Below are 25,898 nucleotides of genomic sequence, written 5' to 3'. Positions count from 1 at the left end.
TCAACCTTCTGGCCCTTTAAATACAGTTCCTCATGTGGTGACCCAACCATAAAATTATTTTCGTGGCTACTTCATCACTGTCATGTTGCTCCTGTGATGAATCGTCATGTCAATATCTGATATGCAGGATGGTCTTAGGCGACCCCTATGAAGGGGTCGTTCGACCGCCAAAGGGGTCGCGACCCACAGGTAGAGAACCGCTGCTCTAGATGTATATGCAAGGAGCAGTCAGACGGATAGATCTGTGGAGTGTACAGGGACAGAACAGGTGACCTGAGAATGAGCAGGGCAAGGATGGTGTGCCTTGGTGGGTAGATCGCTAGGATCCTGTCCGGAGAAGGGAGCACACACTGACCAGCGTACTCAAAACACAGTAAGCAACTCTAGGCGCTAAGTTTCATTAAATGCTAGGTTTATCTTCTGTAACCATGAGTGCCCTGACGAAGGCTGCAGCTTTTAATATGGCTATTGTGTGTGTGTGTGTGTGTGTGTGTGTGTGTGTGTGTGTGTGTGTGCTCGCGAGCGCGTGTGAGTGTGTGTTTTAGAAAAAAAAATTTTAAATTTCAGAGAGGAAGGGAGAGGAACAGAGAGAGACAGAAACATCAATGATGAGAGAGAATCATTGCTCAGCTGCCTCCTGCACGCCCCCTACTGGGAATCAAGCCCGCCACCCGGGCATGTGCCTTGACGGGAATCGAACCCGGGACCCTTTAATCCGCAGGCCGACGCTCTATCCACTGAGGCCAAAGCAGCTGGAGGAACATATCCTCCATTTGTTTGCCTGTCACGCCATAATATTCTGTCCCCATCAAGACAGAATATTCCTTCTCTCTTGCCAGTCACTATAATTGCAAACTCCCTCTTGCCTCCTTTGGGTTAAAACATTATTATGTGAGCCGAAACCGGTTTGGCTCAGTGGATACAGCGTCGGCCTGCGGACTGAGAGGTCCCAGGTTCGATTCCGGTCAAGGGCATGTACCTGGGTTGCGGGCATATCCCCAGTGGGAGATGTGCAGGAGGCAGCTGATCGACGATTCTCTCTCATCGATGTTTCTAGCTCTCTATCTCTCTCCCTTCCTCTCTGTAAAAAATCAATAAAATATATTTAAAAACAAAACAAACAAAAAAAAACATTATTATGTGAAATAATATTCATAGAGCATTGGCTGGAGGGTGTTCATCAGTTATGCCTTGATCAGAGCCAGCAGGTAGGTCCAGCTGGCACGTGAGAAGAACCCCGTTGGTGTGTTCCGTGGGGAGGTCTCTGAGCTCAAACAAACGGGGGCTCTTTTGGGAGTGATGATGGCTGTATGCCCAGCACTAAACACAGTGCCAGTCACAGAGCACATGCTCTCAATGGATGTGAACTCAAGAGGAAAAAAAAAAGAGAGAGAGGAAGCAAGCAAGGTGGGGTTAAAAAAAATCGGGGAAGGGAAATAGAAAGAGAAGGAGGAAGTCTGCGAGAAAGTGATAAGAACGTGACGGTAGCGGTAAAGTTAGCTGTGAATGTTTGTCCAATGGTCCAGCGCAGTTACTCCATGAAGTCTGCACCCTTGTCCTGGGCTTCCTAGCAACCAAAGCAAGAGAGAAGCACAATCAGTGCTCACGTTCACAGTGCCCAGAAGATAAAAGCAGAGCAGATGCTCAGAAGAGTTCTCCCAGGGGACCTCTCCAAGGGAACACTGTGTCGTATAGCGTGTCCTCAGCACAGTTTCCTGCTCCAAATATAGACTCTGATTCTGAACAGTTGTCTCTTAGCACAGCCTCAATGCGAGCGTCTGGCTTATTGCCAAGAGCCCTTCAGTGCATCCACGAAGTCAAAAGAATTTCATACAAATGAGCATCTTTCTGGTGCTTTAGCTTGGTCCGGAGATAAACGTTAGAGTATCTGGGGGGAGAGGTGGAAAATACCTTCTCGGCGAGCACACCATCACTTCCATCCAAGCCCAGACATCACCATGGAGATTGGGCATGAGCTCAGAGACCTCCCCACAGGACACACCAATAGGTCCAAGTGCCTATCAAGGCATACTGATGAATACCCTTAAGTCAATGTTCTATGGCTATTATTTCATACTAGAGGCCCGGTGCACGAAATTCATGCACAAGTAGGGTCCCTAGGCTGGCCGGCCATCCGGGCCGATCAGGTTCCCCGTCACCCCGCCTCCCCACCTCCCTGCTTCCTCCTTCCCTCACTCCCTCAGCACCCTGCTGCCCCCCCTGGTCACCCACCATGTTCCGCACCGCCCCCTGGTGGTCATAGCAAGTGATTGAACTCTGGGTCTCCCGGTCGAACTCCCGAGAGGACACTTTGCATATTAGCTATATATATATATATATATATATATATATATATATATATATATATATATATAAATGGTGCACGAATTCATGCACATTGAAAGGAAATTAATTAGAAGAAATATTTTAATATCGCTATTCGCCCTTTCTCTATAATAGAAGTGCCAACCAAATTCACGATCAACAATGACAGATGGAATCACATGCATGCGATTGGCGCCAGTGAGAGCTTTATATGTATCACGCATGCATGCATCAACTTAGCCTTTTATAGATATAGAATAAACTTGCTTAATTAGACCTGCTTTCTGATTTAGCTAAACTTTTTCCAGCCCAGTGAAGCACCCCAACTTCTCTTTTAGGTAATTGTCAACAGCACAGCAGTAAATATCAGCACGAAGCAGATTATTATTGTAGATCACACAGGGAGAACAAAGGGTAAAATATTTAACTGCAGCAGTGTTTGACTATATTCTGCGCAGTGAGAAAACCTGAAGTTATTTTCAAGGTCCACCATTTCTTACTTCTTTTCAGTTGGGTCAAGTTTCTAAGCTTTCTACATCTCCATTTTCCAGCTAATGAAAAGAAAATAGGATTCCACTAAGTCTCCTATCTACCTACTGTGAGGATCAAATGAGATGAGAGATGAGAAAATGCTTCACAGACATTTGGTTAAAGTGTGAAATGATTCCACCTGGATATAAAGCAAGCCATGTTCCTGGGCTGAAGAATCTGCAAGGAGGCTAGCCGCTGGGGAGAGGAAGCTGGGCATTGCTACATGACATCATTACCCAGATGTCAGACACTTAGCATATTAGCTTTTTATATATACTGTATAGATAATAATGTTTTTAAAAATATATTTTTATTGATTTCAGAGAGGAAAGGAGAGAAAGAGATAGAAACATCAATCATGAGACAGAATCATTGACCGGCTGCCTCCTGCACACCCCCTACTGGGGATCAAGCCTGCAACCTGGGCATGTGCCCTTGACCGGAATCGAACTTGGGACCCTTCAGTCCCTTCAGAGCGTCGGCCTGCAGACCAAAGGGTCCCGGGTTCTATTCTGGTCAAGGGCAAGTACCTCGGTTTCAGGCTCCTCCTCAGCCTGGGCCCTGGTCGTGCAGGAGGCAACCAACCAATGTGTTTCTTTCACATCAATATTTCTCTCTGTCTTTCCCTCTCTCTAAAAATCAATGGAAAAATATCCTCAGGTGAAGATTTAAAAAAAAAGGAAAGAAGATAACACAGTGCTTGCACAGGAAAGGGTACTCCTGGTAGACCAGAAATGTGAAGGGTACATAGAAAATGCGGTAGCTATTATTTTGGTGGTGCCCTGAACCACACCGCCCCTACCACAGGGACTCCAGACTTGGCTGGCTTGGCCAATGGGATGTTAGAACACATAATGTAAACACAGGCTTATAAGAGCTGGCACATTAGAGTTTGTCTTCTGATGCTGCTCTTTCTTGTAAACCAGCCGCCGTGCTGTCAGGAGGCCCAAGCAGCCATGTGGAGGAGAGGCCAACATGGAACAAAACCAAGGCCTCCAGCAGACAGCCTGAGTTGAGATCCCAGCCAGGAACCAGCATCAACGTGGAAGAAGGTTAGTTGACCTCCTGGCCATCCCAACATCACAGCACATAAAGCAAAAGAACTGCCTGGTCTGCTTGTCCGCCATGGCTCAGTGGTTAAGCGTCGACCTATGAACCAGGAAGTAACGTTTTTTGTGGTTTTTTGTTTTGTTTTGGTTTTTTTGTGGTTTTTTTTAAAAAATATATTTTATTGATTTTTTACAGAGAGGAAGGGAGAGGGATAGAGAGTTAGAAACATCGATGAGAGAGAAACATCGATCCGCTGCCTCCTGCACATCTCCTACTGGGTATGTGCCCGCAACCAAGATACATGCCCTTGACCGGAATCGAACCTGGGACCCTTGAGTCTGCAGGCCGACGCTCTATCCACTGAGCCAAACCGTTAAGGGCAGGAAGTAACGGTTTGATTCCCAGTCGGGGCACATGCCCTGATTGTGGGCTCAATCCCCAGTGGAGGGCATGCAGGAGGCAGCCAATCAATGATTCTCTCTCATCATTGACGTTTCTATCTATCTCTCCCTCTCCCTTCCTCTCTGAAATCAATTAAAAAAACAACTGCCTGGTCAACCTGCAGAATCATGAAAAATGACACTTTTTGATGTTTTTGAAGTCGTAGGTGGCTTGTTATGCAGCAGGGGATAGTGGAAAAATACAAAACAGTGATGGAGAAAGGGCAGAGGAAACTTAAACCTGAGACCCATATTTTTCCCAAAGGAAACAGGAGTGGGTTTGTTTTTAGGTAGCAATAATTTCACAAGGAGTTGAAGGAGGTCGCCAGGGAGGAGATGTGGTTCCAGTTGGATGTGTTTGTGGGACTCCCCAGAGATTTAGTCACGATTCGATTCCCGATCAGGGTAAATGTCCAGGTTGCGGGCTCCATCCCCAGTGTGTGGCCTGCAGCAGGCACCTAATCAATGATTCTCTCTCATCATTGATGTTTCTATCTCTCTCTCCCTCTCCCTTCATCTCTCTGAAATCAATAAAATATTAAAATAAATAAATAGCCAGAACCGGTTTGGCTCAGTGGATAGAGCATCGACCTGCGGACTCAAGGGTCCCGGGTTCGATTCCGGTCAAGGGCATGTACCTTGGTTGCGGGCACATCCCCAGTGGGAGGTGTGCAGGAGGCAGCTGATTGATGTTTCTCTCTCATCGATGTTTCTAACTCTCTATCTCTCTCCCTTCCTCTATGTAAAAAATCAATAAAAAATATGTTTAAAAAATAAAAATAAAATAAAATAAATAGCCAGAACCGGTTTGGCTCAGTGGATAGAGCATCGACCTGTGGACTCAAGGGTCCTGGGTTCGATTCCGGTCAAGGGCATGTACCTTGGTTGCGGGCACATCCCCAGTGGGGGGGCGTGCAGGAGGCAGCTGATCGATGTTTCTCTCTCATCGATGTTTCTGGCTCTCTATCCCTCTCCCTTCCTCTCTGTAAAAAATCAATAAAATATATTTTAAAAAATAAATAAATAAACACACAAACTTTTTTAAAAAAAAGAGCAAAGGTGGAAAAATTAGCCTTGAAAAGAAGGGAAATTTCAGAGGCGGCTGGGAGAAGAGCAAGCCGACCTACTTATACCTGGGTTGGTCTAGTTTCTGTTGCTGGGAAGTGAGCGGCGATGGGCCACATGAAGTGCAATATGTTCACATTGTCTCCTGGTCTATATTTACTTCCCCGTAACCAGAGAGGCTGCATGGCCCAGCGATGTGAGCCCTGAAACCCGACCTGCTGATCTGGATTTCTTTCCTGGCCATGGCGTGTTTTTTCGTGGAAGGTCATGCTTGTATCACAGCCACCGTGCTCCGTCTCCGTGGCTGACTTCAAAGATTTGGAACGCGCGGGACAGATAATTCCAGCTCTTTAATGACCTTGGGACCCTGGGAAGATTTTTGTGAACACGACAACAGCCTTGATAATGTGTGGTAAACTGGGCGAATGACAGTTATCGACCTCATGCTTGATCGCATCAAAATAGTAGGTAAGAGGGCAAGTAAGAAAAGTACAGCTGTGACTCTGGGAGGTGGGCCCACACAATGCAATACCCAGATCGTGTATCATAGAAAGGTACGCTTGAAACCCATATGGCCCTCTTAACCAATGTCACCCCAATAAATTTAAGAAAGTAAAAAAATATAATAAAAGTTCAACTGGATAGTTAAAATAGATTAAAAAGGAAAAATAGCAACTGTGACAAAAAAATTTGAAAACTATTTAGCCTCTATAGTAATTACAGAAATGTAAATTTGAAAAATGAGCCCTAGCCGGTTTGGCTCAGTGGATAGAGCATCAGCCTGCGGACTGAAGGGTCCTGGGTTTGATTCCGGTCAAGGGCATGTACCTCGATTGCAGGATCCTGGCCCTGGTTGGGGCATGCAGGAGGCAACCAGTTGATGTGTCTTTCTCACATCAGTGTTTCTCTCTGTCTCTCCCTCTCCCTCCCACTCTCCCTAAAAATCAATGGAAAAAATATCCTTGGGTGAGGATTTTAAAAAAAATGAAAAGAAAAATGAGGCACCATCTATTAAATAATCCAAAGCAAAGTCAAATTATTACGTCTACTCAGGGTAGACATTAGGAAAACAGTAATGCAGAATGGCCAGGGAATATTACACCGGTTCAGTTTTTTGAATAACTACGAACATTTATTGAGCATTTCTTCCACATCAATCACTGCTGTAATGTGCATCCATCTGATCTTCATTTCACTATTATCATTTCCAAATAAGCAAAATGGGGCAAAGTGTGGTTAAAGAAAATTGCCCAAGGCCATGAAGAAAGTAAGTGGCCAGCTGTGATTCAAAACCAGCTGGACTAGATTACAAAGCCCTGCTCTTCTCTCTCTCTCTCTCTCTCTCTCTCTCTCTCTCTCTCTCTCTGTGTGTGTTTTAATATATTTTTATCAACTTCAGAGAGGAAGGGAGAGGGAGAGAGAGATAGAAACATCAATGACGAGAGAGACTCATTGATTGGCTGCCTCCTGCACACCCCACACGGGGATCAAACCCGCAACCCGGGCATGTGCCCTGACCAGGAATCGAACCGTGACCTCCTGGTTCATAAGTCGATGCTCAATCACTGAGCCACACCGGCTGGGCAAAGCACTGTTCTTTTTTTTTTTTTTAATATATTTTTATTGATTTCAGATAGGAAGGGAGAGGGAGAGAGAGAGAGAAACATCCATGATGAGAGAGAATCATGGATTGGCTGCCTCTTGCACACCCCCTACTGGGGATCAAGCCCACAGCGGGGCATGTGCCCTTGACCGGGATCGAACCCAGGATCCTTCAGTCCAGCAGTTCTCAACCTGTGGGTCGCGACCCCTTTGGGGGTTGAGCGACCCTTTCACAGGGGTCGCCTAAGACCATCGGAAGAAACATATATGATTATATCTTGTTTTTGTGATTAATCACTATGCTTTAATTATGTTCAATTTGTAGCAATGAAAATACATCCTGCATATCAGATATTTACATGACGATTCATAACAGTAGCAACATGACAGTTATGAAGTAGCAACGAAAATAATTTTATGGTTGGGGGTCCCAACAACATGAGGAGCTGTATTAAAGGGTCACGGCATTAGGAAGGTTGAGAACCACTGCTTCAGTCAGCAGACCGACGCTCCATCCGCTGAGCCAAGCGGGTTAGGGCCAAAGCCCTGCTCTTACTGATACTGGTTACCAGCAGTTTTCCAACTTCTTCACACTTGGGGTGCCCCTCCACATGTTTGATTTTTAATTTCTGGAGCCATGCCCTTAGGAAACGCTCTCGGAAACTCCTGACCCTAAGGAGAGAGGGCGATGTTGGTTTTTAGGGCTTAGGTCAATCACCTCTCTCTGAAGAGCGCTAGTGCTCAGCTGGAAACAGGTCAAGTGTGGGGCGGAAAAAATACCCTGTCCCAGTGAGGTTTGGCAAAGGCTTGGTTGGGCTGGTTTAGGATTTGCAAGAAGGGAAGTCTTGGTTCCTCCAGACTTTGACTTCCCTTTTGCCCTGGAGATATACAGTGGGGCCTTGACTTACGAGTGTCCGGACTAACGAGTCTTTTGAGATACCAGCTGTCTCTCCTCAGATTTTTTGCCTTGAGTTGATAGAGTAATTTGAGTGAATGAGCTCCTTAACGAGCTCGGTCTCTGAACGAATTAACCTCGTAAGTCAAGGCCCCACTGTACTTGCAGCCTGATGAGGAGAGGGAGTGATTGCACCTGCTTATGGGTCTCTGCTGGACACACGAGTCTTTTTTCTGCCTGTCGCCTCTTGACCTGAGCTTCTATTAATACCTGCAAGACTCATCTCTCAGGCAGGGGTGACCCAGTAGCAGCTCCCTTTTCATGCACCGCTGAAATAGAAAAATCCTAAGGACATAATAAAGGCCTCTTATCTATTTTAAACGTCTCCTCTTTCTTTGGCATCAAAATAATTTCCAAAGCCGGGCTCGTCCTCACCCTGTCTCCTGACTGCCTTTTCTCGAGTTGTACTAAATGTGCTGGGTTGGTTTTTTGTCTTCTTTCCAACAGGTCTGTTTCTTACAAGTCCTCACTTTGGTTCTAATTATAAACTAGCACCCATGACAACATACACGGCTTGCCTAGGCGGCATTCCAAACAGCAATGACAAGCAAAGAAAGGAGAGCGCCGTAAGTGAGCTGGATTTAGGGTAGGGCTTTGCCCATTGCCTCGGCTGCCGCATTTTCTTTTAAACGGACAAGAAATTTTATTTCTAGCTGCACAGGTCATAATGGGTTTCCCCCTTTTTATGAGCTTCTTTGGGGTGAGTGATGCATTCTAGTGATCTTTGTAATCTCACCCCTAATGCAGTGATGGCGAACCTTTTGAGCTCGGCGTGTCAGCATTTTGAAAAACCCTAACTTAACTCTGGTGCCATGTAACATATAGAAATTTTTTGATATTTGCAACCATAGTAAAAGATTTATATGTTTGATATTTATTTTATATATTTAAATGCCATTTAACAAAGAAAAATCAACCAAAAAAATGAGTTCGCGTGTCACCTCTGACACGTGTGTCATAGGTTCGCCATCACTGCGCCTAGTGCCTTGCACATAGCATGCGTGAGTGCTGAAATGATTAAATGGCATTTTAGTCAAATGAGAAGTGCTCCCTAACAGCATTTCAGAGCAAGTCAAAGATATAAACTGCATTCTATGGGATAGTATACGAGTGTCCTTGCTATCGCTTACCAGTTAGCTAATTCAAAATTTGCATATAGTCAAATCTCACAATATTTTTAAAATATATTTTTATTGATTTCAGAGAGGAAGGGAGAGGGAGAGAGAGATAGAAGTATCAATGATGAGAGAGAATCATTGATCAGCTGCCTCCTGCACACCCCCGACTGAGGATCGAGCCGGCAACCCAGGCATATGCCCTTGACTGGAATCAAACCCGCGACCCTTCAGTCCGCAGGCCAATGCTCTACCCACTGAGCCAAGCCGCTAAGGCTCTCACAATATTTTTACTTGAAAAGAAAAAAAAAAACACCTGAAAAGCCTTTTTCTTACCCTCAGATGAGAAAAGTAATATAAAGTGGGAGGAGTCATCCACAATCCCATTACCCTGCAGTGTATCAATTAATAACAGCGGTTATAAACTTTCAGTCTTTCACGTATATAATACAAACATTTAAAGCAAAACGGGGTACTCTGAGCTCATAAGACAAAATGGTAAGCTATGTATTGTGTTCTGTATCCTGTTCTTTCACTCATGTTTGTCTAAAATATATTTTTATTGATTTCAGAGAGAAAGGGAGAGGGAAGGAGAGAGAGATAGAAGTATCAATGATGAGAGAGAATCATTGATCAGCTGCCTCCTACACGCCCCACACTGGGGATCGAGCCCGCCACCTGGGTGTGTGCCCTTGACCAGAATCGAACCCGGGACCCTTCAGTCTGCAGGCCGAAGCTCTATCCACTGAGCCAAACCAGCTAGGGCTCACTTGTGTTTTTGATACTTTCTCGTCTCCATAAAGCCTCTTCAAAAGATCTTTATTGTTCCATCCTGTGATTGATTGGCTGATGGTTTCCTTTCTGTGAGCTCCCATGGTCAGGTTTTGCTATCAGAGTTAAGCTAACTGCATGATGTGAATTTGGAAATTCCTCATCAGAACTCTTCAATAGTTTATTTAGCATCTCTATTCTTTGAACATTGGAAAGCATTCCACTCCCAAACTGCTTGGCCTGAATGGATTTCCACAAAAATAAAGTTTCAGGAAAATGAAGTTTCAATAAAGAATGATAACATTTTTTATTGTATTTAGGGTTATATTTGTTTAGATAGGTAGATAATGTTCTTAATTATACAGGCAAAAGTTCAAAAGTATACATATCAAACATAATTGTGCCCTCGCTGGTTTGGATCAATGGCTAGAATCGTCGGCCTGCGGACTGAAGGGTCCCGGGTTCGATTCCGGTCAAGGGCCCATGCCCGGGTTGAGGGCTTAATCTCTGGTAGGGGGCGCGCCGGGGGCAGCTGATCAATGATTCTCATCATTGATGTTTCTCTCTCTCTCTCTCCCTCCCTCTCCCTCCCTCTCTGAAATCAATCAAAATATATTAAAAAACAACAACAAAACATAATCGTAGTTATTCCAGCAGAGTGGTTGTAACATGGAACAAGGGCAAGAATTGCCAGGCCAGCCGCGGCCCCTTTACTCTGCGCGACGCGCCCTGGGACACCCGCGCCGGCGGCGGGGGTGTCGGGTCGTGGGGTCGCGGGTGTGGGGAGTAGGAGGAATTCCCTGTGAGAAGAGAGTCCCAGCTCTCTCTACTGCTTCCCCGAGCAACAGATTTCAGGACCAACCCTGGCTCAGCCGCTGAGTTTACGTCCTGATTTAGTTATTCACCTATTGTGTACTCTTGGGCAACTTCTGTACATATGCGTTAATTAAGCCTTTACTTCACACTATGGCGGAGGCTTTAAATAACAGTGTTTTATTGCTTCAATAACAGCGTATTAAATATGCAATAACAGTGGCTAGATCTACACGTAGGGTGGAGGTAAAGAGGAGCGTCCCTTCTATTTACCTTGAGTTATAAACTTGAGTTCGCTCAGGATGGGGAGGCAAATGTTTTCAGTTTTTAAAAATACAGTGGGGCCTTGACTTGCGAGTTTAATTCGTTCCGAGACCTAAGGAGCTCGTTAACTCAAATTACTCTATCAACTCAATGCAGAAAATCGGCGGAGAGACAGCTGGTATCTCAAAAAACTCGTTCGTCGGGACACTCGTAAGTCAAGGCCCCACTGTATATTTTTATTGATTTCAGAGAAGAAGGGAGAGGGGGAGAGAGAAATATCAATGATGAGAATCATTGATTGGCTGCCTCCTGCACACCCCCTAGGGGGGGTATCAAACCCACAATCTGGGCATATGCCTTTGACCAGAATCGAATGGGAATCCCTCAGTCCGCAGGCTGACGCTCTATCCACTGGGCTAAACCTGCTAGGGCTGTTTTCAAATTTTGAACCTGCTACTGAAGCAGAGTGGTACCATCCTCAGATACAAAGAAGTCGGGGAAAAGAGCAGGTTTTGAAAAAAGTGAGTTTGGGAGATGAGGAATGAAGAGAGCAATTAGGAAACAATTGTAGAATTTAGAAATAAAGTCTGGCTCTTCAAAAAAAAAAAAGAATTGCCAGGCCACTTCCTACATTTCTCTTTATAATTTTTCTACAGGTTTTTCACATTTCATTTACTTTGTTACATATAATTTATGTAAAGGACACATGTCTCCAGTATGAACTTGGTACATATGTAAACACTTATAGCTGACTGCATTTCCCAAAGATGACTCAATTCTCACAATGTGACTTGCCACTCCCCCGTCAAGAAAAGAGTCTATTTTTTAAAATCTTTATTGTTGAAAGTATTACATATGTCCCTCCTTTCCCCCCATTGGCCCCTTCCAGCCCACCCTCACCCCCACCCCAGGTCTTCACCACCCCATTGTCTGTGTCCATGGGTTATGCATATATGCATACAAGTTTACCTCCCACCCATTCTCCCCTGCCTTCCCTCTGAGATTCCGCAGTCTGCTCATGCTTTCATGTCTCTGGATCCACTCTGTTCATCAGTGTATTTTGTTCATTAGATTCCTCATATGAGTGAGATCATGGGATATTTGTCTTTCTCTGACTGACTTATTTCACTTAGTGTGATACTCTCCGGGTCCCTCCATGCTGTCTCAGAGGGTAAGAGAGCCTTCTTTTTCACTGCTGCATAATATTCCATGGTGTAAATGTACCACGGCTTTTTTATCCACTCGTCTGCTGATGGGCACTTGGGCCATTTCCAGATCTTAGCTATTGTGAATTGTGCTGCTATGAACATAAGGGGGCATCCATTCTTTCTGATTGGTGTTTCGGGTTTCTTGGGATATATTCCTAGAAGGGGGATCACTGGGTCAAATGGCAGGTCCATTCCTTTTGAATCTGGCGGACCTTTGTGACCCCCTCCCCCCGCCATAACGTGCGGAGGACATATGCTGTACGACTGTCAGAGCTGGGTCACAAAAGGAGATACGGCCTCTTCCTGGCCCCCTGGCTCTCAGGCCACCTGCCCTTGGAGCCACCATGCTGGGAGGAACCCGGTTACCCGGACTGGCTGCCATGGAGAGAAACCAACGTCCTGGGCCCTCAACTCCGACTGAGTTCCCAGCCACGTGAGGGAGCCTCCTCAGAAGTGGATTCGCTAGCCCTCCGTCAAGCCACCTCAGATGACTCCGGGTGGAACAGACAGGAGTCTGCCCTGCCCAAGCCTTCCCAGGGTTCAGCTGCACAAGGAAAACAAATCATTGTTGTTTTAAGCCGATAAGTTTTGGGCTGGTTTGTTACACAGTAATAAGTTGCCGGAAGCCGGTCCATCCTTGCTGCTTGACACAGTCGCTGCAGGAAAGAAACATCTGCACAGCATATGTTTCAAGGGACCTGGCGTATATAGCATACTGTTCTTAATATGTTTGCTCACCTTAGTGCTGTGTGTTTTAACCAAGGTCACCTCTCTGAGAAAGCTTCTTTCCCCAGTGTTACAACGTAATAACCAGACCTACACCCACTAGTTCTCAATATAGAACATTTTAAAAATATATATATATATTTTATTGATTTCAGAGAGGAAGGGAGAGGGAGAGAGAGATAGAAACATCCATGATGAGAACCATTGATCGGCTGCCTCCTGCAGGCCCCACCCTGGGGATGGAGCCCACAACTCAGGCATGTGCCCTAACTGGGAATCAAACCGTGACCTTCTGGTTCCTAGGTCACCGCTCAACCACTGAGCCATGCCTGCTGGGCAGGACATTTCAGTGATCCGAACTCGAAGGATCCTGTATGTATCCTCCCTGTCAACAACTCCTGGAAACATGACTGCTATGCTGACATCTCGCACCGCATACTAGTTTTGCCTATTGTGAGGTTTCATGTAAATGGAGTCATGATGTATTCATTGTGTCTGGCTTCGTTTGCTCAGCAAATTTATGAAGGTTCATATTGTTGCAGTATTAGGGTTTGTTCTTTTTCATCCATTGTATGAATACACCACCATTTATCCATTCTACTATTTTTTTTTAAATATATTTTATTGATTTCTTACAGAGAGAAAGGGAGAAAGATAGAGAGCTAGAAACATCGATAGAGAGAAACATCGATCAGCTGCCTCCTGCACATCCCCCACTGGGGATGTGCCCGCAACCCAGGCACATGCCCCTGACCGGAATCGAACCTGGGACCCCTCAATCCGCAGGCCGACGCTCTATCCACTGAGCCAAACCGGTTTTGGCCATTCTACTATTTTTTTAAAATATATTTTATTGATTTTTTTTTTACAGAGAGGAAGGGAGAGAGATAGAGAGTTAGAAATATCGATGAGAGAGAAACATTGATCAGCTGCCTCCTGCACATCTCCTACTGGGGATGTGCCCGCAGCCCACGTACATGCCCCCGACCGGAATCGAACCCGGGACCCTTCAGTCCGCAGGCCGACGCTCTATCCACTGAGCCAAACCGGCTTTGACCCATTCTACTATTGATAATCATTTGGCCATCTATTTATTTATGTATTTATTTATTTATTTATTTATTTTTAATCCTCACCCGAAGATATTTTTCCATTGATTTTTAGAAAGAGTGGATGACAGAGAGACAGAGAGAAATATTGATGTGAGAGAAACACATCGATTGGTTGCTTCCTGCACAAGCCCCAACCAGGGCCTGGGCTGGAGAGGAACCTCCAACTGAGGTAGGTGCCCTTGACTGGACTCGAACCCGGGACCCTGTGGTCTGTAGGCCAATGCTCTATCCACTGGGCCAAACTGGCTAGGGCCATTTGGCCATTTATTATCAATAAAGCTGCTATGTACATACATGTACTTCCCTTTGGTGTGGGTGTAAGTACTAGTTTCTGTTGGATGTGTACCAGGAGTAGAATGGCTGGGTCATAGGATATGGATATATTTCGCCTAAGTAATGTGGCGTTTTAAAACACGTTGACAAATTCTTTGATACCACTCCATTAAGAGGTGGGGGACTTTGAATCTGGGCTGGTCTTTTGTTTTTTAACATTTTAAAAGCAATATATTTTTATTGATTTCCAAGAGGAAGGGAGAGGCAAAGAGAGAGATCATTGGTTGGCTGCCTCCTGCACACCCCCCACTGGGGATCGAGCCCGAAACCCAGGCATGTGCCCTTGACCAGAATCCCTGGGACCTTTCAGTCCACAGGCCGACACTCTATCCACTGAGCCAAACACGCAAGGGCTAGTCTGGTCTCAGTGACTCATTAGTAACCAATAGAATTCAGTGGCTATGACCTTGCATGAGTTCCAAGGCTAGGTCTGAAAAGCTGTGCAGCTCCCCCTGGTTTTCTTGAGACAATTGCTGTGGGCAATTCCCAGCCAGTGTTTCCTTAACTGTTCTTCCTAGCTGTCTAGCTAGCACTCCATTACACACGGGTTAGTGAGCCAGTGGTTCTCAACCTCCTGGCCCTTTAAATACAGTTCCTCATGTAGTGACCCAACCATAAAATTATTTTCATTGCTACTTAATAACTGTAATGTTGCCACTGTGATGAATCGTCATGTAAATATCTGATATGCAGGATGGTCTTAGGCGACCCCTGTGAAAGGGTCGTTGACCGCCAAAGGGGTCGCGACCCATAGGTTGAGAACCGCTGGCCATTAGTCCTTTTAATTTTGTCTCATATAATTAACAGACATACAGTCCTTTCTGTATTTTCTGTCTTTTTTTTTCCCTCCCTGTGTTTCAATGTGGACATCTTGTACTGACTTGTCTTTGATAGTTATACTGTGATGTGTTTCTAGGAATTTGTCCATTTCATCTAGGTTACCCAATTTTTTTGGCGTACAGTTGTTCCTAGTACTCTCTTATAACCTGACCCTTTTATTTCTGTTGCATAGGTGGGAAAGTCTACACTTTCCTTTCTGATGTTAGTAATTTGAGTCTTCTCTCTTCCTCCCCGGACCCCCCCCCCCCCCCCCGTAGTCTATCTAGCTACAGGCTTATCAATTTTTTAATATATATTTTTATTGATGTCAGATAGGAAGGGAGCGGGAGAGAGAGAGAAAAATCAATGATGAGAGAGAATCATGGATCCGCTGCCTCCTGCACGCCCCCGACTGGGGATGGAGCCCGCAACCGGGGCATGTGCCCTGACCGGGAATCGAACCGTGACCTCCAGGTTCCTAGGTGGACGCTCAACCACTGAGCCACGCTGCAGGCAGGGCTGCGCCATTCTTGTTCTGATACATTTGGAGTTTCTTCGAGCTTCAACATATGGTTATCTATTGGCAAATGGATTATAACACATTAAACAAACAGGGGAAAAAAGGGTCCATAAGTCCCCACGGACACTCAAAATCAGAACAAAAGAGAGCAAGAAAGAGGCGAAGAGAAGGCGCTGGGTTAGGGGAGGTCGGCGGGCAGGTGCACAGGGGGCAGAGGCGTCTGCCTTGGCCTCGCCCTCCGACCCCTCCCCTGCCAGGCGAGAAGCTCCCCGAGGAACCGCCCTGGGACCCGGCCCAGGTCCACTCGGGCGGACGCGGCGGCCGGCGAATCGGGCCCAAGGGCGGGCAGAGGCCGAGCGGCGCGCGCCCAGATGAACGGCGGCGCCTGGGGCCGGGCCCGCGCGTGCGCGCTCCCCAGCCGGCGGGGGCGCGCGTCCCGGAAGCGCCTTCCCGGAAGCGTTGGGGGCGGGGCCGGTGGGCGGCTCCGCGGAGTCCGGAGGCGGCGGCGGGAGCGCTCTCCGTAGCCGGGGCAGCGGCGCCGCGGGACGATGGCTTCGCTCGGGCCGGCCGATCCGGGCGAGCAGGGCCCGGGGTCCGAGGCGGAGGCGAGCGCCGCGGGGCCGCCGCCGCCGTCGCCGCCAGCGTCGTCGGCGCTGGGGCCCCTGCTCCCCCTGCAGCGGGAGCCGCTGTACAACTGGCAGGCGACCAAGGCGTCGCTCAAGGAGCGCTTCGCCTTCCTCTTCAACTCGGAGCTGCTGAGCGACGTGCGCTTCGTGCTGGGCAAGGGCCGCGCCGGCGCCGCCGCCGCCGCCGGGGGCCCCCAGCGCATCCCCGCTCACCGCTTCGTGCTGGCGGCCGGCAGCGCCGTCTTCGACGCCATGTTCAACGGCGGCATGGCCACCACGTCCGCCGAGATCGAGCTGCCCGACGTGGAGCCCGCCGCCTTCCTGGCGCTGCTGAGGTGAGCGGTCCGCGGCCCAGGGGTGACCTTGGCCGGGCCCCCCGCCCGGCTTGGGGACGCGGGAAGGGCGCCGTCCGGCCCGTCGGCGCGATCGGGGCCTTCGGGGGCCGAGCCTATCGGCGGGGGCCTCGACGTTGAAAGGCGCCCTCGTCTCGCGTTCCAGCCGCGCGTTGTCCCGACGGCCCCTGTGCCTGGTTCCGTGTCTGGGTTGTAGGGAGGCGACTGGTGGAAAGGCTTGCTCGATCCCGACTACATGGCCATTTTTTTTTCTTTTCCAACAAAAAACCCCGACCCCTTCCTCCTTAGCGCTAAGTGCTCGTGGTCAGGACCCCGCGGAGCGAGCGCCCAAGGAAGTCCGCGGCGCTCACCTGCCCAGGTGCGTTGCTGCAGACGAGGTCACGTTGGCTTGAGAAGGCATCGGTTTGCACTAACTCAGCGGTTCTCAACCTGTGGGTCGCGACCCCTTTGGGGGTCGAATGACCCTTTCACAGGGGTCGCCTAAGACCATCGGAAAACACATATATAAATCCATATTGTTTTTGTGATGAATCACGATGCTTTCATTATGTTCAATGTGTAACAATGAAATTGGGGGTCACCACAACATGAGGAACTGTATTAAAGGGTCGCGGCATTAGGAAGGTTGAGAACCACTGAGGCCCTAACCGGTTTGGCTCAGTGGATAGAGCGTCGGCCTGCGGACTGAAGGGGCCCGGGTTCGATTCCGGTCAAGGGAATGTACCTTGGTTGCGGGCACATCCCCAGTGGGAGGTGTACAGGAGGTGGCTGATCGATGTTTCTCTCTCATCGATGTTTCTAACTCTCTATCCCTCTTCCTTCTTCTCCGTAAAAATTAAAAAAAAAAAAAAAAAGGCATCGTTATTTGCTCTTGTCTTGTTGGAGGTTAGTTGGAGTGACTTCTGGTTAATTCTGTGTAATGGAAGGGAGCTGCTAGTGTGGCAGTATTGATCTTTTCTTGACAAGGAGGGAGGTATAGGGATTGCTTTGGCACCGTTTTACAAAGGGGGCGGAGGTCCAGCGCAGGCAAGTCACTGGCCGGAGGTGGCAGGGCGAGCCCACGCCTGGGACCAGATGGGTTTCCTGATGTCGAGCTGGCTTTGGCTGCCCGAGTCCCGTGAGTTGTGAGTCTTGCGTGGTACCCAGGCAAAGTTGTGCTGGAGCGGCGAGAAGTGATACTCCCTTCTGTTTTCTTCTTTTCTTCGTTTTTTGTAACTAGGTTCAATTACATTTATAGTTCCAAGACAGATGGATAGTCCCGAAGGCGCACAACCCAATCAGGAAGATATCGATGTCAATGGGTAAAGGACAGGATAGATGACTTAGGGGAAGAAAAACAACACAACTAATTAGCAAAGAACGCTTAACTTCGTTAGTAATTAAAGAAGCGCACACTAGAAGTGAAGTACTTTGCCTATTAAACCCCCAAATTTTAATTTTTCAAACACTTTATTTTTCAATTACAGTTGACATTCAATATTATCTTCGTTTCAGGTGTACAGCGTAGTGGTTAGACAATTATATAATTTGTGAAATGATCCCAGGATAACTCTAGTACCCACCTGGCACCATACATAGTTATTACAATATTATTGTCTATCCTAGAGGCCTGGTGCACGAAATTCGTGCACTGGAGGGGAGGGGGGGTCCCTCAGCCCGGCCTGCGCCCTCTCACAGTCCTGGTCCCCTCGCTCCTTACTGCTCAGCTCGCTGCTCCTTAGCGCTGCTGTGGAGGCGGGAGAGGCTCCCACCACCGCTGCTACTCTCGTCAGCCGTGAGCCCAGCTTCTGGCTGAGTGGTGTTCCCCCTGTGGGAGCGCACTGACCGCAAGGGGCAGCTCCTGCATTGAGCATCTGCCCCCTGGTGGTCAGGGAGCATCCTTGTGATTGGTTGTTCCAGTTGTTCTGCTGTAACAGTCGCTTAGGCTTTGATTATATAGATGGAACTACCTGACAGTCAATGTGCCCCCCTGAGGGGTCCCGGATTGTGAGAGGGAGGGCGCAGGCCAGGCCGAGGGACCCCACCAGTGCACAGTTGGGGCTAGGGAGGGACGTGGGAGGTTGGCCAGCTCGGGAGGGACCATGAGAGGGCTCCAGGGTGTGTCTGGCCCATCTGCTCAGTCTCGATTGGCCAGACCCCAGCAACAAGCTAACCTACCAGTTGGAGCATCTGCCCCCTGGTGGTCAGTGCATGTCATAGCGAGCGGTTGAGCGGCCTTAGCATATCTTAGCATATTACACTTTGATTGGTTGAACAGACGACCAGACACTTGGCATATTAGGCTTTTATTATATAGAACTAGAGTCCCGCTGCATGAAAATTCGTGCACTGTGGGGGCTGTCCCTCAGCCCAGTCTGTGCCCTCTCACAGTCCGGGAGTCCTCAGGAGATGTGCTACTGACAGTTTAGCCGCAGTCTGGCCTCCCTCAGCAGGAGGTGACCAGGCCAGCCAATCAAGGGACAACACTCCCATCATCCCGCCGCTACTGCCTGGCCTCCCTCTGCAGGAGGCAACCGGACGGGCTGATCAGGGGATGGTGCCAGCCCCCCCCATCACCGTTCCCTCCCTCTGCCTGCTGGCATGTGCCTGGGCTGGCCTGGCACCGCCTGCTCACTAGCCCCGCCCCCCACCGACTGGTCATTCCACTGTTCGGTCGATTTGCATATTACACTTTTATTATATAGGATTCCCTGTGCTGTGCTTTACAGCCCTGTGATTATTTTGTAACTGCCAATCTGTACTTTTTTATTTTTAACTTATTTTTAATCCTCAACTGAGGATATTTTTCTGTCGATTTTTAGAGAGAGGGGAAGACAGAGAGAAATATTGATGTGAGAGAAACACATTGATTGGTTGTCTCTTGCATGGGCCCTGGGTGCTCTGAACAGGGCCCCTGGCCAGCTGGGGAGGAGCCTGAAACCGAGGTAGCACCCTTGACCGGAATTGAATCCGGGACCCTTTGTTCCGCAAGCCAACACTCTATCCACTGAGCCAAACCAGCTGTACTTTTTAATCCCGTCACTTTTTTCACCCAACCTCCCATAAACCCCCAAATTTTAAAAATACAACATTGGAGGAACCCTCTTGGGCAAAGCTGGTGGTAAAAGTTTGGCACTGTAGATTCTTCTCCCACACCAAGGAAGTATTCAAGTGCTGAAAAGATGTTCTGTACTGAAATATTTACAGCAGGATTATTTAGAGTACTGAGGAAGTAGTCAACTGGAGGGAATGCTTAGCTAATAGGTTCATTTAACAAAACTAGTGCAGCTACCATATAATACTTAATGAAGACTAGGTAATAACATTAACGTGTAAAGTATCCTATATAATAATCCTATATAATAAAAGGGTAATATGCAAATTGACCCTAACAGCAGAATGACTGGGAATGTCTGGTCACTATGACACACACTGACCACCAGGGGGCAGATGCTCAATACAGGAGCTGTCCCCTGGTGGTCAGTGCGCTCCCACAAGGGGAGCTCTGCTCAGCCACAAGCCAGGCTAATGGCTGCCAGCACAGCAGTGGTGGTAGGAGCCTCTCCCACCTCCTCAGCAGCACTAAGGATGTCCGACTGCAGCTTAAGTCTGCTCCCTGCTCGTAAGTGGACATCCCCCGAGGGCTGCCGGGCTGCCAGAGGGATGTCTGACTGCCAGCTTGGGCCCGATCCCCCAGGGAGCGGGCCTAAGCCAGCAGGTGGACATCCTCTGAGGGGTCCCAGACTGCAAGAGGGCATAGGCCGGACTGAGGGACCAGGCCAGCCCAGGCACATGCCAGCGGGCAGAGGGAGGGAACGGTGATGGGGGGGGCTGGCACCATCCCCTGATCAGCCCGTCCGGTTGCCTCCTGCAGAGGGAGGCCAGGCAGTAGCGGCGGGGTGATGGGAGTGTTGTCCCTTGATTGGCTGGCCTGGTCACCTCCTGCTGAGGGAGGCCAGACTGCGGCTAAACTGTCAGTAGGACATCTCCTGAGGACTCCCGGACTGTGAGAGGGCACAGACCGGGCTGAGGGACAGCCCCCACAGTGCACAAATTTTTGTGCACCGAGCCTCTGGTCCTATATAATAAAAGCCTAATATGCAAATTGTTCCTTTGACCGGGAGTTCGACCAGGGGGCCGGGCCAGCCAGCCAAGTGCCCATGGCCCCTCGCCCTGGCCAGCAGGTTAGCTTGAGCACACTTTTTAATTATGTTTACAGCTTGAATTAGTTAACATTGAAGGCTTTGGAACTTGAGTTTGAAGCACTTGAAGAAACTGCTCAGTTTGATCTGCCTGACCTGTGTCAGTGATGTTTTTCAGTTGTTCATTTGGGAAATACTGTGTGCCTGCCCTGGGCCGGTCACTGTTTTAGATGTGGGATACAGCAGCGAGCAAGCAAAAGTCCTGCCCTCGTGGAGCTTGTACACTTCACTAGGGAGAAACAAAGACACATGTCAACCACTAATAAGTGTTTTGAAGAAAAAGTGACCAAGCCACTAGGGAAGGAGCTTGCCAAGCAAGGGAAAGCCCTAAATGTCTCCTGTTGGAGGAGCAGCAAGAGTGAAGCAGTGCGATTTGAGCAGAATGAACAACAGGGAAAGTGGTGGGAGGTGAGGTGAAAAAGATGGCCGGCCAGGACCTGCGGGGCCGCCGAGCCTGTGCGCGGACTTTGAGTTTCATCTGGTGTGTGGTGAAAAGCTTTGAGAGAGGGAGTGCTCTGATCTGATTTACATTTTTAGAAACTCACTCTGGCAGCTGCTTAGAAATTAAATTAGACCAGAGAGGTGTCAGATGGGCATCAGGGAGTTGAATGAAGAGGCTTCTGCAGTAGTCCAGGCAAGAGATGATGGTGGGCCCTACCAGGGTGGTAGAGATGGATGGATCTGATGAGAAGCGGTCAAATTCTGCATAGATATTTAAAATATATATATTTTTATTGATTTCAGAGAGGGATAGAAATAGAAACATCAATGATGAGAGAGAATCATGAATCGGCCGCCTCCTGCACATCCTACACTGGGGATCGAGCCCACAACCCAGGCATGTGCTCCTGACCAGAATCGCACCCGGGACCCTTCAGTCCGCAGGCTGACACTCTATCTTTCCACTGAGCCAAACCAGCTAGGGCCTGCATAGATATGGAAGGTAGAATCAATAAACTTTCTAAGACTTCCAAGGAGGGATGTAAGAGTATACAGAAATATGAACCTGGAATTTAAGGAAGAGCTTCTTCCTGAGCACAAATTCGAAAGTTAAGAGTGAAACCCTGAGAACAAATGAGACTTCCTAGGCAGGGAATGTAGACTGTTAGGAGGAAAGAGGCACAGGGTGAGCCTGGGGTCTCCAGCCTGCGGGGGTGCAGCAGGGGCTCAGGAGCATAAAATGAGACTGAGGGACAGCTGTCAGCGGAACGAGAAGGGAGGCAAGGAGGTGGTATCTTGAGTTCAAGAAAGTTTCCAATAGCCCTAGCCGGTTTGGCTCGGGATAGATCGGCAACCTGTGGACTGAAGGGTCCCGGGTTCGATTCCCGATCAAGGGCACATACCTCGGTTGCAGGTTTGATCCCCACCCTGGTCAGGGCATGTGCATGAGGCAACCAATCAATGTTTCTCGATCTCTATGTCTCTCCCCCTCCCACTCTCTCTAAAATTCAATGGAAAAATACCCTCAGGTGAGGATTAACAAAATAAAACAAACAAAAAGAAAGTTTCCAATAAAGAAGGAATTGGCAACTATGTTAAATGCTGCTGAGAATTGGGCAAGATGAAGACATTGAATTGATTTCTGATTTTGACGAAATGGAGGCCGTTGAGAACCCTGGCAAGAATGGTCGCAGCAAACTGAGTAGAGTGGATTGGGGAGAATATGGGAGGTGAGAAACTGTTGACATCTAGATAAATAATCCTCTCAAGGAGTTTTGTTGCAAAGAGGAACAGAAAAATGGAGTGGTGGCTGGAAGGAGACCTGGGGTAGCTCTTCTTCAGGATCTTGTCTTCACTCTCTTCTTCCTTTCGCGCTCGCCAGTCCCCAGTCTCTCCCCACTGCCGCCACCCACCCGGTTCCCCTCACCAGTCCTCATTCCCGACCCGCAGCCACATACCCCGGTTCCCTGTGGTTCCCTGTTTGCCATCTGGCAATTGGAGCCTGTGGGCGGGAGGTGGGGGGGGCGGACGGACGGACCAAGAGTTGGTCAATGCATCTCATAGCGACTGGTCGTTCCGGTTGTTACGCCATTATGGTCGCTGGGCTTTTATTGTATGTTAGCCAGCTTTTGTCTCAGTAACTCTATAAAGTACCCCAAAACTTAGGGGCTTAAAATAACGATCACATATTTTTGCTCAGTGGATCAGTTGGGGATTCACTCAAGTGGGGTTGGATCCGAGCTGTCGTTTGGTTCCAGTCTGGTCCGCCTGTTTCTTATCCTTTTGGACCAGTCATGAAGGTTCTCTCAATTGATGGGTTCTGGCATTACAGGGAAGGCCGAGCAGTGATTTGCTTTTTTTGTGTGTGTGCGTGACTTGCTTTTTAAAAAAGTCCTGGGAAGAGGAAATCCACATGCAGTTGGCCAGTTCCTTAGCTTGTCCCGGCGGATCTGTGTCATGAGCAGTGGCGCTCAGAGAAGGGAGGTCTGCATGTCGGGGGTGGTTAGGGGGTGACAAGCTGGATGGAACCCTGCCACCACCCCTACTGCCCCACCCCCCCAATAGGAACCCATAGACAAGGAGCTTAGGATAGAATGTTATCTTTTTTTTTTTTTTTTTAACATATTTTTATTGATTTCAGAGAGGAAGGGAGAGGGAGAGAGAGATAGAAACATCAGTGATGAGAGAGAATCATTGATTGGGCTTCCTCCTGCACGCCCTCCACTGGGGATCGAACCCACAACTTGGGCATGTGCCCTAGACCGGAATCAAATCTGAGACCCTTCAGTCCACAGGCTAACGCTCTATCCACTGAGCAAATGGACTAGGGCTAATTTCCTCTTTTTTTATCCGTCTCTTTGTCCCTGGCTGTGAGTGGCTGTGCCTTGCTTGGTTTTTAATTCCCGTCCTCATCCCAGAGTGTGGCAGTGACGTTAGGTGAGTCTTACGATGGCTATACGGATGACTGACTTGAGTCTCTACAAGGAGGCTTTGGAAACAGTGTAATCCTGAAAAACAGCAACTTTCACTTTTGAACTTGAGATATAGGGGAGCATGAGAATGAACAGCCTCCACTCTCTGTTATAAGGATGTGGTATTATTAGAGAAATGCCAACATTTGGTTAGGGTGAGAAGTTAGGGGATGGACCTGGCGAGGGTTTCATCTTGGGTGGTGATTACGGCCACAGGAATAAAAGTAGAGGAAATTGAAAGGTAGAGGGGACAGGGACATGAAATAGAACAACTTTCCTCACGCCTTCACGGTAATAGACTGCTCTGAAAGGATGGGTTTCTTAAACACATGATTTATGACTTGGGTCTGGGGAGTACAGGTCTAGTAAGTGTTGTAAGCCTTTAGTGTCACTCCAGTGAAACACTAGTTCTGAATGCCATTCTCCCCCAGCAGCCCCAGCTATTCTGAGTGTAGCTGAGAACTGACAGTCAGCACGGGGCTCTCTGAGGAGCAACAGAGGGGGCCGGAAGTTCAAATGTAGAAGCTCAGATAGCCTCAGCAAGAACCACCAGGCCTTCCCTGAGACTCTTACATTTATCCTCAGTTCTCTAGAGCCGATTTTACGTCATTTTTTTATTTTTGTTAATCCTCACCCGAGGATATTTTTTCATTGTTTTTTTGTTTGTTTTTGTTTTGTGTTTTTTTTAGAGAGACTGGAAGGGAGAGAGAGAAACCGATGTGAGAGAGACATAATCTATTGTTTGCCTTCTGCATGTGCCCTGACCAGGGCCAGGGATCGGATCGAGCCTTCAACCAAGGTGTGTGCCCTTGACCAGAATTGAACCCAGGACCCTTCAGTCTGAGGGCCGACGTTCTATCCACTGAGCCAAATCGGCTAGGGCTATAGCTGATTTATTTAGTGACCTAGCCTTTACAGGCAGCAAACTGGGAGGAAGGCAGTATTGGTCTGATTGTATTTTGAGAGGAAATTGGATCTAAATATCCACCAGCACCTAGCAATATTTAAGATATTATTAAATTGTTTTATTCCTCCAAAGCCCCAGGACTCTAGTCTTGGTCATAATGCTAACTCTGGGATAAAAAGGAAAGGTTAGAAGATGCCCAGAATAAGAAAACACCACAATCTGGAAACGAATGTTTTGACATTTAGAGATGTGAACTTCCGCTCTCTGTAGATTTGCTTAAGTGAACACACTTTGATGAAGGAGGAATAAGTGAATCACATCACCCAAAGCTGCTATGAGGTGTTAACTGAAAAATTTGGCTTAGAGATAGGGGTCTGTCTCAGGATTTGGGGAGACACCCTGCCTCTCAGGATTGGGTAAGAATAAAGAAGACGCTGTGTGTGCAGGGGCCCTGTAGCCCTGTAAAGTCTGATGCACGTTTCAGGTTTCCAGTTTGCTCATCGTCTTTTAAACCTATTCCTCAGAGGTTTAAGGTTGGTGGATTGCTTATCGAAAGCCTTACTGACCAGCTCTGCAATTTCCCCTTGCTTTCCAGATTTCTGTATTCAGACGAAGTTCAAATTGGCCCGGAAACAGTTATGACCACTCTGTATACTGCTAAGAAATACGCAGTCCCAGCCTTGGAAGCACACTGCGTGGAATTTCTCACCAAACACCTTAGAGCAGATAATGCCTTTATGTTACTTACTCAGGTAAGTCCACGTGACTAAGGGATGTACCATTGGAGCTTGAAAAATTGAGTGTAACGATACAGTGGAACCTCGTTTCTCATACTGAATTCATTTCAGGAGGCTGTTTGAGAAGCGATTTGTTCAAAAACAGAATCATTTTTCCCCGTTAGAAAAAATGTAAATTGAATTAATCCGTTCCAGGCTCCCAGATGATTCCGTTTCAACCTTTCTTATATACAGTACATGTCTAATGTGCTGTTTAATCCTATATAATAAAGAGCTAATATGCTAATTAGACCGAGCAGCAGAATGACCGTCCAGATGACCTTCCAGACCAAGCCAAGGCTGCGAGGGCCGAGGCAGCCAGGGCTTCAAGGGCTGAGCCCCTTGCATGAATTTTGTGCACTGGGCCTCTAGTTTATAAGTAAACACTTTTTAAATTTATCCAACCACAGCCTTAAAGGAATTTTTCATCGATCACTGCCTCAGAAATGCACTGCTTTTCATTTACCCAATCAACAACAGTTTTTCTAGCTATT

At 47.9% G+C, this 25,898-nt stretch overlaps 1 protein-coding gene across 3 annotated transcripts in view; it reads left to right on the top strand.

Moving 5' to 3' along the window:
* Positions 1–16,112: 16,112 nt before the first annotated feature.
* The window catches only part of BTBD1 (BTB domain containing 1), a 33,190-nt gene continuing 23,404 nt past the window's right edge, over positions 16,113–25,898 (top strand). For 2 of the 3 annotated variants that reach the window (XM_036306296.1, XM_036306297.1), the window contains exons 1-2: positions 16,113–16,610; positions 25,224–25,380. In XM_036306296.1, coding sequence (XP_036162189.1) covers positions 16,198–16,610; positions 25,224–25,380 — 570 coding nt within the window. In that variant the 5' untranslated portion in view covers positions 16,113–16,197. The remainder of the gene's footprint in view (positions 16,611–25,223; positions 25,381–25,898) is intronic. The other variant, XM_036306295.1, reaches the window with a different exon arrangement.

The sequence above is a fragment of the Myotis myotis genome, unplaced genomic scaffold (assembly GCF_014108235.1).
Source record: "Myotis myotis isolate mMyoMyo1 unplaced genomic scaffold, mMyoMyo1.p scaffold_m19_p_40, whole genome shotgun sequence".
In the NCBI taxonomy this organism is placed as follows: Eukaryota; Metazoa; Chordata; class Mammalia; order Chiroptera; family Vespertilionidae; genus Myotis; species Myotis myotis.
This window is presented reverse-complemented; position numbering and strand designations above follow the sequence as displayed.